The 13,550-nt window shown below is 37.9% G+C and overlaps 1 protein-coding gene across 13 annotated transcripts in view; it reads right to left on the bottom strand.

Annotated features, from left to right (window-relative positions):
* Nucleotides 1-13,550, bottom strand: part of Acbd6 (acyl-CoA binding domain containing 6) — a 178,469-nt gene that overhangs the window by 66,696 nt on the left and 98,223 nt on the right. For 6 of the 13 annotated variants that reach the window (XR_012438805.1, XR_012438801.1, XR_012438800.1 and 3 more), the window contains one exon: nucleotides 11,349-11,438. The exons of 1 other annotated variant lie outside the window; for it this stretch is intronic. Coding sequence is in view for 5 of the 12 variants with exons in the window: in XM_074047317.1 (XP_073903418.1) it covers nucleotides 11,349-11,438 (90 nt within the window). In the remaining 7 variants the exon portion in view is untranslated. Of the gene's footprint in view, nucleotides 1-11,342; nucleotides 11,439-13,317; nucleotides 13,369-13,550 lie in introns of those variants that run through there. 6 more of the 13 variants (XM_074047315.1, XM_074047312.1, XM_074047318.1 and 3 more) reach the window with 5 other exon arrangements.

The following is a 13,550-nucleotide window of genomic DNA, read 5'->3' as shown; positions in this document are numbered from 1 at the left end:
ATAAAAGCCAAGAAGTGATAGCAGGTCATGTTCCTCAGAATGAGTGGTGCTTGTAGTACCCGGAATAAGACATCAGCAAGAAAGTGCTCAGAACAAGTAGAGAAGCTGGCAAGGCCCAGATCATGAAGGACTTAATAGCAAAAAACTGTATTTTGATTTTATCTTAGAAAGCAAGAGAATACTTAGAAATTTTCATTTTAGAAAGCCTCTCTAAATGAAATGTGGGGAATATATTATTGTACAGCGTTGAGATAAGAAATAGAATGTACTTCAGAGTTGTTGAAATAATCTAAATGAAGCTTGAATTAGCATGTCATTAGCATTAAAACAGAGAAGTGGGTTGATTTAAGACTAAAATTATTTAGGAGGCAGAAGCAAAAGGACCTGAATAGGTGTGAAGATGAGAGAAGAATCAAGTACGGCTCCTGGTACCTAGCTGGGAGATGGTGGCAATTACAGTGAGTTGGGGTGGGGAGAGGGGCAGGCAGCTGTTGAGAGGTGGTAGGCTCAGTGTTAGATAGTGTGAGTTTGAAGTGTCTAAGGGACATTGAAGAAGATATATAAATAGGTTGGTGGAGTGGCTTGAGCGGTAAAGTGCCTGCTGAGCAAGTGCAAGGCCCAGTATCACAAAAAAAATGAAGATATATGTATATGTATAGAGCTCTAGCTAAGCTCTGGACTGGTGAAAGATTTCTTCTCTTTTCTCTGTGAAACTGGATATGTCTGGAAAGAAGACAAAGGAGAAGATTTGCCAGTTAAAATTAATGAAAGATACTATGATTTAAAGCAACATCAGGGTTGTATTTTCCAGCTTTTCCCAGAACTCAACTATGGATACATAGAAGGCAGACGACTGGATTGATCATAATTCGAATTTTGCCGGATGGCTATGACAGCTGAAGAACAGAAAATGGAAATGGGGATAATAGTAATGGCATGAATAAACTGAACTGAAATGGGAGAAAATGCTAATGTTTAGATGTGGTTTGTCCCCCAGGGTCAATGTGTTGAATCTGGTCCCCAGTGTGGTAAGGCTAAAAGACAGTAAGGAGGACTTTGCAGGCATAATCACCGAGAAAAGGCATAACTTTGACTCCTCCACATCTCCAGCCGGCGCAGAGAATCTCCACTTCACGTTAAACGGAGAACCGAGGAGGCCCCCGGGCCGCCAGTGGCCGGCGCCCATACGGCTTGGGAAGACGCGGACCAGGTGAGCTTCGCGGTACCGCGGTTCCCCCACAGACAAGCCTGGGCCAGAGCAGCATAGCCCCCTGGACAGACTGACCTCCACCCGGGAAAAAAAGAGAAACTGAGTACTAAGCAATAAGAACAGTTAAGACACGCTGGAAAGAGGGTGGGGCGCCCTGAGCGCTGAAGATTGGGGGAAGGGAATCCTTCCCGGGACTGGAAATAAACGAGCCGGGCGGGCCGGAGAGGCTCTGGCGGGAGCGGGGCGCGCCCAGCAACCAGGAGCGGGGACGCTTGTGAGAGGAGGGAAGACCCACTTCCCACGTGAACTGTAAATAAACACGCAGGCCTGACAACGCGGGGCAGTGTCGCCTTTCCCAGTGCTTGGAAAGGGAAAAGCCTGTAGCAGAGGCCCCCCTCCCCCGCACAGGAGAACTCTGAGCAAACAAAGCCTGTGGGACCAGGTGAGTGCTAAGCTCACCCCAGAGATCTGCATAAATAACGCCGCCAGCTACAGGCTGAGAGCAGCAGGCAGGCAAGCCACAGTTGCAGATACCACTCTCAGAACTGCCTCCGGACGCTTTTTTTTTCTTTTTCTCCCTACCTTTGATGAGAGAACAACCGAATTACAACTGCAAGCCGAAAAACTTACTGAAACTGTATTGCATTTGAACTGGGGACACTTGGTGGGGCTTTTTTTTTTTTTCTTCTGTGTGTGTGTGAGTGTAGTTTTGTTCTACTTTATGCATCCCCTTTGATGAGACAACTACAGAACAACATCTGAGGCACCAACTCCAGGACTGGAGATTGAGACGGACATCCAAATTATTAAGACTGAAATTGCATTGCATATAAACTTGGAAGTTTTTTGGTTTTTTTGTTTTTTTTAATTTTCTAGTTTCCATTTTATTTTAATTCATTTTTATAAATAGATATTACTTTCATATACTTATTTTTTATTTTTTTTATCTTTGATTTTCAATCCTCTCTCTGTCACTCTATTGTCTGTTCAGCTTACTGTCGATTAGTACACTAACACTCCCTGTTTATACCTTTGAAACTCTCTTGTCTGATACCTTGTTCTGCTTTCTCCCTCTTGTCTGTATATTTGTTCTCCCCTTTTCTTTAACTTCTTGCTTTACATCTCAGCTCACTCTTCCATTCTCAATATTACCATTGTTATTATTACAAGCTAGAAAATACTTAATTACACACAGTACAGGGACAGTAACAACACCAAGGACAATGACAGGAAGATAGAAAAAACAAGGAAACCAGTTTCCCCACAGCAAAAAATTAGTACAGGAACCAGAGGGGAATGAAGAGAACAGAAACTCAGAGCCAGACTCCAACAAAATGAAGATAAACTATGCCAAAGGACCCAATGAAGCCTACAAGAATAATTTAAAAGAAGACATACTACAAGTACTCAATGAGAATTTTATAGAGATGATACTGGATAGGGTCAACCAAAATGTACAGGAGACACTCAAGAAATTCCAAGACAATAAAAATAGATAATTTGAAAAAGCAAAAGAAGAAATAAAGGAAACCATAGAAGCACTGTATAAACACCAAAGTGAAAGAGAGAACACAATGAATAAATGGATAAATGAACTCAGGACAAAAATAGACAACAATAAAGAAGAAAACAGCCAGGATATGGAAAACCTCAGAAAAAAGAACGAAACAGAACTGCAAAACAAAACGGAAGGCCAATCCAGCAGAATAGAACAAACAGAAGACAGAATCTCAGAACTTGAAGATGAAATGGTAATTAAAGGAAAAACTGAAGAACTACTAATTAAACAACTCAAGACCTGTGAAAAGAAAATGCAAGAACTCACTGACTCCATCAAAAGACCAAACTTGAGAATCATGGGCATCGAAGAAGGAGAAGAGGTGCAAGCGAAGGGAATGCGTAATATATTCAACAAAATAATAACGGAAAATTTCCCAAATCTAGAGAAAGATATTCCCATACAAATGCAAGAGGCCTCCAGGACACCAAACAGACCAGATCAAAATAGAACTACTCCACGACATATCATCATTAAAACAACAAGTTCAGAAACTAAGGAAAGAATATTGAAGGCTGCAAGAGAGAAAAAACAAGTAACATACAAAGGTAAACCCATCAAAATCATAGCAGACTTCTCAACAGAAACATTAAAAGCAAGAAGAGCGTGGGGTGAGATCTTCCGGGCACTGAATGAAAATAACTTCAACCCCAGGATACTCTACCCAGCAAAGCTATCATTCAAAATAGATGGAGCAATAAAAGTCTTCCATGATAAGCAGAAACTAAAACAATATGTGACCACAAAGCCACCATTACAAAAGATTCTGCAAGGGATCCTGCACACAGAAAGTGACACCCAACTTAACCATGAAAAGGCAGGCAGCACCAAACCACAGGATAAGAAAAAGCAAGACAGTAGAGAGTAACATCAAGTTAGGTACACACAATCAAACCTTCAAACAACTAAGATAACTAAATGGCAGGAATCACCACATACCTATCAGTACTAACACTTAATGTTAATGGACTTAATTCACCCATCAAAAGACACCGTTTGACAAAATGGATTAAAAAAGAAGATCCAACAATTTGTTGCTTACAGGAGACTCATCTCACCGACAGAAATAAGCATAGGCTTAGGATGAAAGGCTGGAAGAAGATTTACCAAGCCAATGGCCCCCGAAAACAAGCAGGAGTAGCAATACTTATCTCTGACAAAGTAGACTTCAAACCTACATTGATCAAACGAGATAAAGAAGGACATTCCATACTAATAAAAGGGGAAATAGACCAAAAGGAAATAATAATCATCAATCTGTACGCACCCAATGTCAACGCACCCAATTTCATCAAACATACCCTGAAAGACCTAAAAGCATATATAAACGCCAACACAGTGGTTGTGGGAGACTTTAACACTCCATTATCATCAATAGATAGGTCATCCAAACAAAAACTCAATAAAGAAATCCAAGATCTAAAATATGCAATAGATCACGTGGACCTAGTAGATGTCTACAGAACATTTCATCCAACCTCTACACAATATACATTCTTCTCAGCAGCCCATGGAACCTTCTCCAAAATAGATCATATCCTAGGGCACAAAGCAAGCCTCAGCAAATATAAGAAAATAGAAATAATACCATGCATACTATCTGACCACAATGCAGTAAAAGTAGAACTCAACAACAAAAGTAAAGACAAAAAACATGCAAACAGCTAGAAACTAAATAACTCATTACTTAATGAACAATGGATCATCGATGCAATAAAAGAGGAAATTAAAAAGTTCCTAGAAGTCAATGAAAATGAAAACACAACCTACCAGAACCTATGGGACACAGCTAAGGCAGTCTTGAGAGGAAAGTTTATAGCCATGAGTGCATATATTAAAAAGACTGAAAGATCCCAAATCAATGACCTAATGATACATCTCAAACTCCTAGAAAAACAAGAACAAGCAAATCCCAAAACAAATAGAAGGAGAGAAATAATAAAAATAAGAGCTGAAATCAACGAAATAGAAACCAAAAAAACCATACAAAGAATTAATGAAACAAAAAGTTGGTTCTTTGAAAAAATAAACAAGATCGATAGACCCTGGCAAACCTGACTAAAATGAGGAGAGAAAAAACCCAAATTAGTAGAATCAGGAATGCAAAAGGGGAGATAACAACAAACACCATGGAAGTCCAGGAAATCATCAGAGACTACTTTGAGAATCTATATTCAAATAAATTTGAAAATCTAAAAGAAATGGACAGATTTCTAGATACATATGATCATCCAAAACTGGACCAAGAGGAAATTAATCACCTGAATAGACCTATAACACAAAATGAAATTGAAGCAGCAATCAAGAGTCTCCCCAAAAAGAAAAGTCCAGGACCTGATGGATTCTCTGCTGAATTCTATCAGACCTTTAAAGAAGAACTGATACCAACCCTCCTTAAACTGTTCCATGAAATAGAAAGGGAAGGAAAACTGCCAAACACATTTTATGAAGCCACTATTACACTTATCCCAAAACCAGGCAAAGACACCTCCAAAAAGGAGAACTATAGGCCAATCTCCTTAATGAACATTGATGCAAAAATCCTCAACAAAATAATGGCAAATCGAATTCAGCAACACATCAAAAAGATTATTCACCACGACCAGGTAGGCTTCATCCCAGGGATGCAGGGGTGGTTCAACATACGAAAATCAATAAACGTAATAAACCACATTAACAGAAGCAAAGACAAAAACCACTTGATCATCTCAATAGATGCAGAAAAAGCCTTTGATAAGATCCAACATCATTTCATGATAAAAGCTCTAAGAAAACTAGGAATAGAAGGAAAGTTCCTCAACATTATAAAAGCTATATATGACAAACCTACAGCCAGCATTATACTTAATGGAGAAAAATTAAAACCATTCCCTCTAAAATCAGGAACCAGACAAGGATGCCCACTATCTCCACTCCTATTCAACATAGTACTGGAATTCCTAGCCAGAGCAATTAGGCAAGAAGAAGGAATAAAAGGAATACAAATAGGTAAAGAAACTGTCAAAATATCCCTATTTGCAGACGACATGATCCTATACCTTAAAGACCCAAAAAACTCTACTCAGAAGCTTCTAGACATCATCAATAGCTATAGCAAGGTAGCAGGATATAAAATCAACATAGAAAAATCATTAGCATTTCTATACACTAACAATGAGCAAACGGAAAAAGAATGTATGAAAACAATTCCATTTACAATAGCCTCAAAAAAAATCAAATACCTAGGTGTAAACCTAACAAAAGATGTGAAAGACCTCTACAAGGAAAACTATATACTTCTGAAGAAAGAGATTGAGGAAGACTATAGAAAGTGGAGAGATCTCCCATGCTCATGGATTGGTAGAATCAACATAGTAAAAATGTCTATACTCCCAAAAGTAATCTACATGTTTAATGCAATTCCCATCAAAATTCCAATGACATTCATCAAAGAGATTGAAAAATCTACTGTGAAATTTATATGGAAACACAAGAGGCCACGAATAGCCAAGGCAATACTCAGTCAAAAGAACAATGCAGGAGGTATCACAATACCTGACTTCAAACTATATTACAAAGCAATAATAATAAAAACAGCATGGTACTGGCACAAAAACAGACATGAAGACCAGTGGAACAGAATAGAGGATCCAGATATGAAGCCACACAACTATAAGCAACTTATCTTTGACAAAGGAGCTAAAAATATACGATGGAGAAATAGCAGCCTCTTCAACAAAAACTGCTGGGAAAACTGGTTAGCAGTCTGCAAAAAACTGAAACTAGATCCATGTATATCACCCTATACCAAGATTAACTCAAAATGGATCAAGGATCTTAATATCAGACCCCAAACTCTTAAGTTGATACAAGAAAGAGTAGGAAATACTCTGGAGTTAGTAGGTATAGGTAAGAACTTTCTCAATGAAACCCCAGCAGCACAGCAACTAAGAGATAGCATAGATAAATGGGACCTCATAAAACTAAAAAGCTTCTGTTCATCAAAAGAAATGGTCTCTAAACTGAACACCCACAGAGTGGGAGAAAATATTTGCCAACTATACATCAGACAAAGGACTGATAACCAGAATATACAGGGAACTTAAAAAACTAAATTCTCCCAAAACTAATGAACCAATAAAGAAATGGGCAGGTGAACTAAACAGAACTTTCTCAAAAGAAGAAATTCAAATGGCCAGAAAACACATGAAAAAATGCTCACCATCTCTAGCAATAAAGGAAATGCAAATTAAAACCACACTAAGATTCCACCTCACCCCTGTTAGAATAGCCATCATCAGCAACACCACTAACAACAGGTGTTGGCGAGGATGCGGGGGAAAAAGGAACCCTCTTACACTGTTGGTGGGAATGTAGACTAGTACAACCACTCTGGAAAAAAATTTGGAGGCTACTTAAAAACTGGACATCGATCTACCATTTGATCCAGCAATACCACTCAAAAGACTGTTACTCCAGAGGCACCTTCATACTCATGTTTATTGCGGCGCTATTCACAATAGCCAAGTTATGGAAACAGCCAAGATGCCCCACCACTGACGAATGGATTAAGAAAATGTGGTATCTATACACAATGGAATTTTATGCAGCCATGAAGAAGAACGAAATGTTATCATTCGCTGGTAAATGGATGGAATTGGAGAACATCATTCTGAGTGAGGTTAGCCTGGCTCAAAAGACCAAAAATCGTATGTTCTCCCTCATATGTGGACATTAGATCAAGGGCAAACACAACAAGGGGATTGGACTATGAGCACATGATAAAAGCGAGAGCACACAAGGGAGGGGTGAGGATAGGTAAGACACCTAAAAAACTAGCTAGCATTTGTTGCCCTTAATGCAGAGAAACTAAAGCAGATACCTTAAAGCAACTGAGGCCAATAGGAAAAGGGGACCAGGAACTAGAGAAAAGGTTAGATTAAAAAGAATTAACCTAGAAGGTAACACCCACGCACAGGAAATCAATGTGAGTCAATGCCCTGTATAGCTATCCTTATCTCAACCAGCAAAACCCCTTGTTCCTTCCTATTATTGCTTATACTCTCTCTACAACAAAATTAGAGATAAGGGCAAAATAGTTTCTGCTGGGTATTGAGGGGGGGAGCGGGAGGGGGTGGAGTGGGTGGTAAGGGAGGGGGTGGGGGCAGGGGGGAGAAATAAACCAAGCCTTGTATGCACATATGAATAATAAAAGAAAAATGAAAAAAATAAATAAATAAAAATAAAAGACAGTTAGGAATTTTAAGAGGTGAGGTCTAGTGGGAAGTAAGTAGGTCACTGACACTGACACTGACACTTTCAAGAGAAAACTGATACTGTTATCGTGGGACCCTGGCTATTTCTCTTCAGAGGGCTGTTATAAAAGTGACCCTGAATTGCTCTCTGGCTCCATGTCTTGCCATGTGATCTCCCTCTTACACACTTTCCTGCCATGATGCCACCTACCATGATACAATGTAGACAGAGATCCTTCAACACAGCAGGTTCCATGCTATTTGGACTTTAAGCCATCAAAACTGTGAACAAAATAAACCTCTTTTCTTTTATGTCACCCACTTTTAGGTATTTTACTGTAGCAATGGAAAAAGGGCTAATACAGTAGATCAGTCAACAGAGGTAACTCCATAGGGTCAAATAAGAGCTTCAGAGTCAGGAATAGTTAGAAGTGAAAATCTCAGACTTGATAAGATACAGGGCAGGCCCCAGGGCCTGGGGAGATTAGTCTGGAATGTATCTATATGGCAATGAATATTATGTAAAGGAAAAGCATTTTATATCTAATGTATTAATTAAAAAGCAAACTTCAGGAATAAGTTAAAGGTCCCCCCCTCCTTTTTTTTCCTTTTATTTAACATGGTGTTGGAAGTCTCAAGAGGTAGAATGCCTGCCTAGAAAGCATAAAGTCCTGGGAGGGAGGGGTGGGGAGGGAGGGAGGGAGGAAGAGAAGAAAGGTGGAAAGGAGGAAAGGTGGCTTAACAAGAATATAGAAAAACTGGAACATGTGTGTATTGCTGGTGGGAATGCAAATTGGTATAACGGCTATGGGAAGTAGTGTAACAATTCCTCAAAAGATTACACATATCACATGACTAGCAATTCCACTTCTAATATATACTCAGAAGAAGTGAAAGTGAAAGCAAATTATGTGTCTATTCTAACTAACAAACTGTGGTAAGTACATTTAATAGAATATTATTTGTCTTTAAAGAGGAAGAAAATTCTGAAAAATGCTACAATAAAAATGAAAGTTGAAGACATTAAGGAACAATATGGTGGGTATAGTGGCTCACTTCTATAATCTCAGCTACTCCACAGGCAGAGATGGGAGGCTCACAGTTAGAGACTAACCTGGGCAAAGAATTTGTAAAATCCCAGTCTCACTAGGTGTGGTGGCGCAAGTCTATCATCCTAGCTATGAGGGAGGCATAGGCAGAAGGATGATAGTCTGAGGCTAGCCCTGAGGCAAAAAGGGCTGGGGGTGTGGCTCAAAGTGGTACAGCACCTGTCTAGCAAGTGGGAGGGCCTGAGTTCAAATCCCAATATGGCAAAAAAAAAGGAACAAATATTATATGAATCCACTTATGTAAGGTACATAAAGTAGCCAGATTCATAGAGATAAAAAGTAGAATGGTGACTGCCAGGAGTTAAGGGAAAGGGGAATGGGGAGTTAAGTGTTTAGTGTGTATAGTTTTCAGTTTGGGAAGATGCAAAAGTTCTGGAGATAAATGGCGGTGGTGATTGCTCACAATATGAATACTCTTAATGCTACTGAATGTACATTTAAAATGGTAAATTTTATGCTATGTATATTTTGTTACAATAAAAAAGAAAGAAAACACAGGAGCAAGTCTTTTTTGTTTGATTTTCTGAAGTAGGGCCTCACTTTATGTATCCCAGGCTAGATATGAACTCATAATTTTCCCACCTCCACCTCTAGCATGCTAAGATTGCAGGTGTGTACTATCATGCCCAGCTTATAGGAGTAAATCTTATTGACCTTAGATATGGCAATGGTTTCTAAGGTATAACATCATAAACATAAGAAAAAAGTAATTAAATTAGATATCATCAAAATTAAAAACTTGTACATTGAAGGACATTATCAAGAAAAAGGGACAATTAATTTAGAAAGTAACACACATGTACAGGAAAGCAATGCAAGTCAACTCCCTATATAGCTATCCTTATCTCAAATAGCAAAAACCCTTGGTCCTTCCTATTATTGCTTATACTCTCTCTTCAACAAAATTAGAGATAAGGGCAAAATAGTTTCTGCTGGGTAGTGAGGGGTAAGGGGGGGTAAGGGAGGGAGCAGGGATGGGGGTAAGGGAAGGGGTGGTGGTAAGGGGGGAGAAATTACCCAAACATTGTTTGCACATATGAATAAAATAAAAATTAAAAAAAAAAAAAAAGAAAAAGGGACAACCCATAGAAAGGGAGAAAACATTCTCAAATAATACACCTGAGAAGGGTCTAGTATATAGAATTTATCAATAACTCTTAGTCAACAACAAAAAGTATCTCACTTTAAAAATGGACAAAAGACTTAAATGGACATCTATCCAAAGAAGTTATCAAATGGTCAACATGTACATGAAAAGATATTCAATGCCATTAGTCATTAGGGAAAGGCAAATCAAAATCATGCCATGATGAGGTACACCTTAACATTCACTAGGATGGCTATTTAAAAAAAAAGAAAAAAAAGTGTTAGTGAGGATATAGTGAAACTGGAAGCATCAAATACAGCTGGTGGGAATGCAAAGTGGTGGAGCTCCTCCAGAAAACAGGTACAAGGTGCTACAAAAAGTTAAACATCAGCTGGGCACCAGAGGTTCATGTCTGTAATCCTAGATACTCAGGCAGAGATCAGGAGGTTCCAGGTTTGAACCCAAAATGGGCAAATAGTTCAACGAGACCCTATCTCAAAAATGCCCAACACAATAAAGGACTGGTGGAGTGGACCAAATGGTAGAGTGCCTGCCTAACAAGCACAAGCCCCTGAGTTCAAACCCTAGTACCTACAAAAAAAAAAAAAGTCAAAAAACAAAGTACTATTCAGCAATTATTCCACTCCTACGTAAATAACAAAAAGAACTGAAAATAGGTGCTAAAACAAACAAAATGTATCAATGTTTACAGCAGCATCAGTCACAACTGTCAATAGGTGGAAACAACACAACCGCCCATCAGAACATACGAACAAAATGTGGGATATCCATACAATACAGCCATGGAAAAGAATGAAGTACTGTTACATGCTCCAACATGGATACCCTTGAAAACATTATGCCAAGTAAAAGAAGTCAGTTAGGAAAGACCACATATTCTATGATTCCATTAAATAAAATACCCAGAATAGGCAAATCCATAGAAAAAAGAAAACAGACTAGTGGTTGCCAAGGTCTGGGGCTAGAGGAAAATAGGAAGTGACTGCTTAATGGGTACAGTTTCCCTTTGGGGTGATAAGAATGTTGTAGAAGTATATTAGTGACTGTATGCTTTATGATGGCTAACCTCATAATTTTCTTATGTTAATTTTACTTTGATTTTAAAAAACATCCCTCTTATCACTCTTACCTGACAATTAATGTCAGCATTATACTGTAGCAAGACTGTGACTAGCTCCTTATGTCCTCGATCACATGCCCAGTGAAGGAGAGCTCGGCCCTAAGAACACAGAAAAAGATAAGTGAATTTGTTAATACAGTTGTGGGGCGACATAAAAATTGTATTACCACAGAAATATATAAAATTGTAGGCTAATTATTGTGAGAATGATTGATATAAAAATACACTATGAGAAAAGCATCAGCTGGATGCCCTGAGTTGTTTCTGGATCCATTACATACTAGTCCCATGACTTCTTTCAGTCTAATCAGTTTCCTCACCTATAGAATGGAGACAATGATAACAAAAACAACAATAATATCAATCTTATTTGCTGAATGAACTACAAGAAAATGCTTTGTAAATTTTAATTTCTTTACAATTAAAATATAGCTTAAAAAAGTTATATTTGCCTCTTCTGGCAACAAAAATCCTGGAATTTTTTTTTGGGGGGGGTGGGACTGGGGTTTTGAACTCAGGGCTTTGCACTTGCAAAGCAGGCACTCTACCACCTGAGTGACACCTCCTGGGAATTTTAGATTAAAAGAAAGAAAAAAAGTACTTAACTTAGGTAGAACTCATGATATAAAAGCCTTAAATCTATTCCTTAAAAAGGAAGGCTAGCCAACCATTTCCAATTAATACTACACATTTACACTTTGATATATCTGAAGAATACTGGTATAATATACTAGTTTATTATCAAATGGTTGGCAATGAAAGGCACTTATAAAACAGAATAGATAATTAGCTATTAGAATAAAGTACTAAATATGATATTAACTTTAACCCTTGTCTATGAAAGACTCCAAGTTACTATTAGTGTTATTTCAACTTTTGACTGTCAAAAAATCTTGGTCTACCTAATGAAAGAAGCCTACTTGGCTCAAAGAACAAACACAACTCTCAACACTCAGTGCTATTCTGGAGAAATGAGTGATGTTTTAATACTACTGTTTAAGGGTGGTAATGATGTTCTCATTTATGTTTTTCACAGTAAGTTGAAATCCTTCCTTTATGTCATCGTAGGAAAGATTTAAATGGATATAAGCTGGGAAGATGCTAACTTTAAAGTGAAAGCACTTCCTCCCCTGATCCCAGTACGGGGGTTTTGAAGTCAGGGTCTCTTGCTTACTAGGCAGGCGTGCTCTCTACCACCTCAGCCAAACCCCCAAACCTTTTTTCTTCTATTTATTTTTCTGATAGGGTCTCTCACTTTTTGCCAAGGGCCAGCCTCAGACCACAATTCTCCTACCTATGCTGTGACTGTGATTATAGCAATGTACCACCATACCTGACCTTCTAAAGGTACCTTTCAAGGAAGCTTCAATAAATCTGCCTAAGCACTTTTTATTATTCAGACTTGCTTCACACAACTATTGGTTCAACTAATTAAGACCAGGATCTATTCTTGAAGCAAAAAACTGAGTAGGAAAAATTCTTTCTTAAAAATTGTCCTTTTGTTGTTTCATTTGCTTTTATTTACTTACCTGTGAATATCTGTTTTTTAATAGACAACTTGGAAATGTGGGTAAACCATTCACAATTTGTTATAGTAGAAAAATTATTTTATTATACTTTATCCAGAGCCCACTAAGGTTTTTTTTTTTTTAAAGGAAGCATTCATAAAAGTTCAGTTTTCAAAAAAAAAAAAAAAGTATTGTTGAGTACTGGAGCATTTGCTGTGTTAGAATTTCTATAGCTGTAATATGTACTGACCTGCTATTACTAGGACACCAGTTAAAAATCCTCTACAACGATGGATATTTTAATTAGACTCTGACTGCATACCAATGTATAAAATATTCTACAGTTCAATGTAATAGTTCCACAGCTTTCATATTAATAAAATCAGATAAAATTTCCAAGTCTATTATTTTTTATTCTAATTTAAAGTATACACTTTATGGCTACTATGCTAATTAACAAAAATTACTACCTGGTTATGATGATGTGTGCTATATGTATGAAGGGCACAATCTAGAAGTACCTAACAGTTAAGTAAGAAAACATAATATTAATACATCTGATACTTTTACTACAAGATATATAGACAATTTCTACTTCTCAACCAGGTTCATGAGTTTTCCTTAGGTTTGACCCACAAGGGTTATGCCAACTAATGTTAAAATATAAATCCTTGGTTGTTTCAATTTGAGAGCAGACAAGCAA

The sequence above is a fragment of the Castor canadensis genome, chromosome 11 (assembly GCF_047511655.1).
Source record: "Castor canadensis chromosome 11, mCasCan1.hap1v2, whole genome shotgun sequence".
In the NCBI taxonomy this organism is placed as follows: Eukaryota; Metazoa; Chordata; class Mammalia; order Rodentia; family Castoridae; genus Castor; species Castor canadensis.
This window is presented reverse-complemented; position numbering and strand designations above follow the sequence as displayed.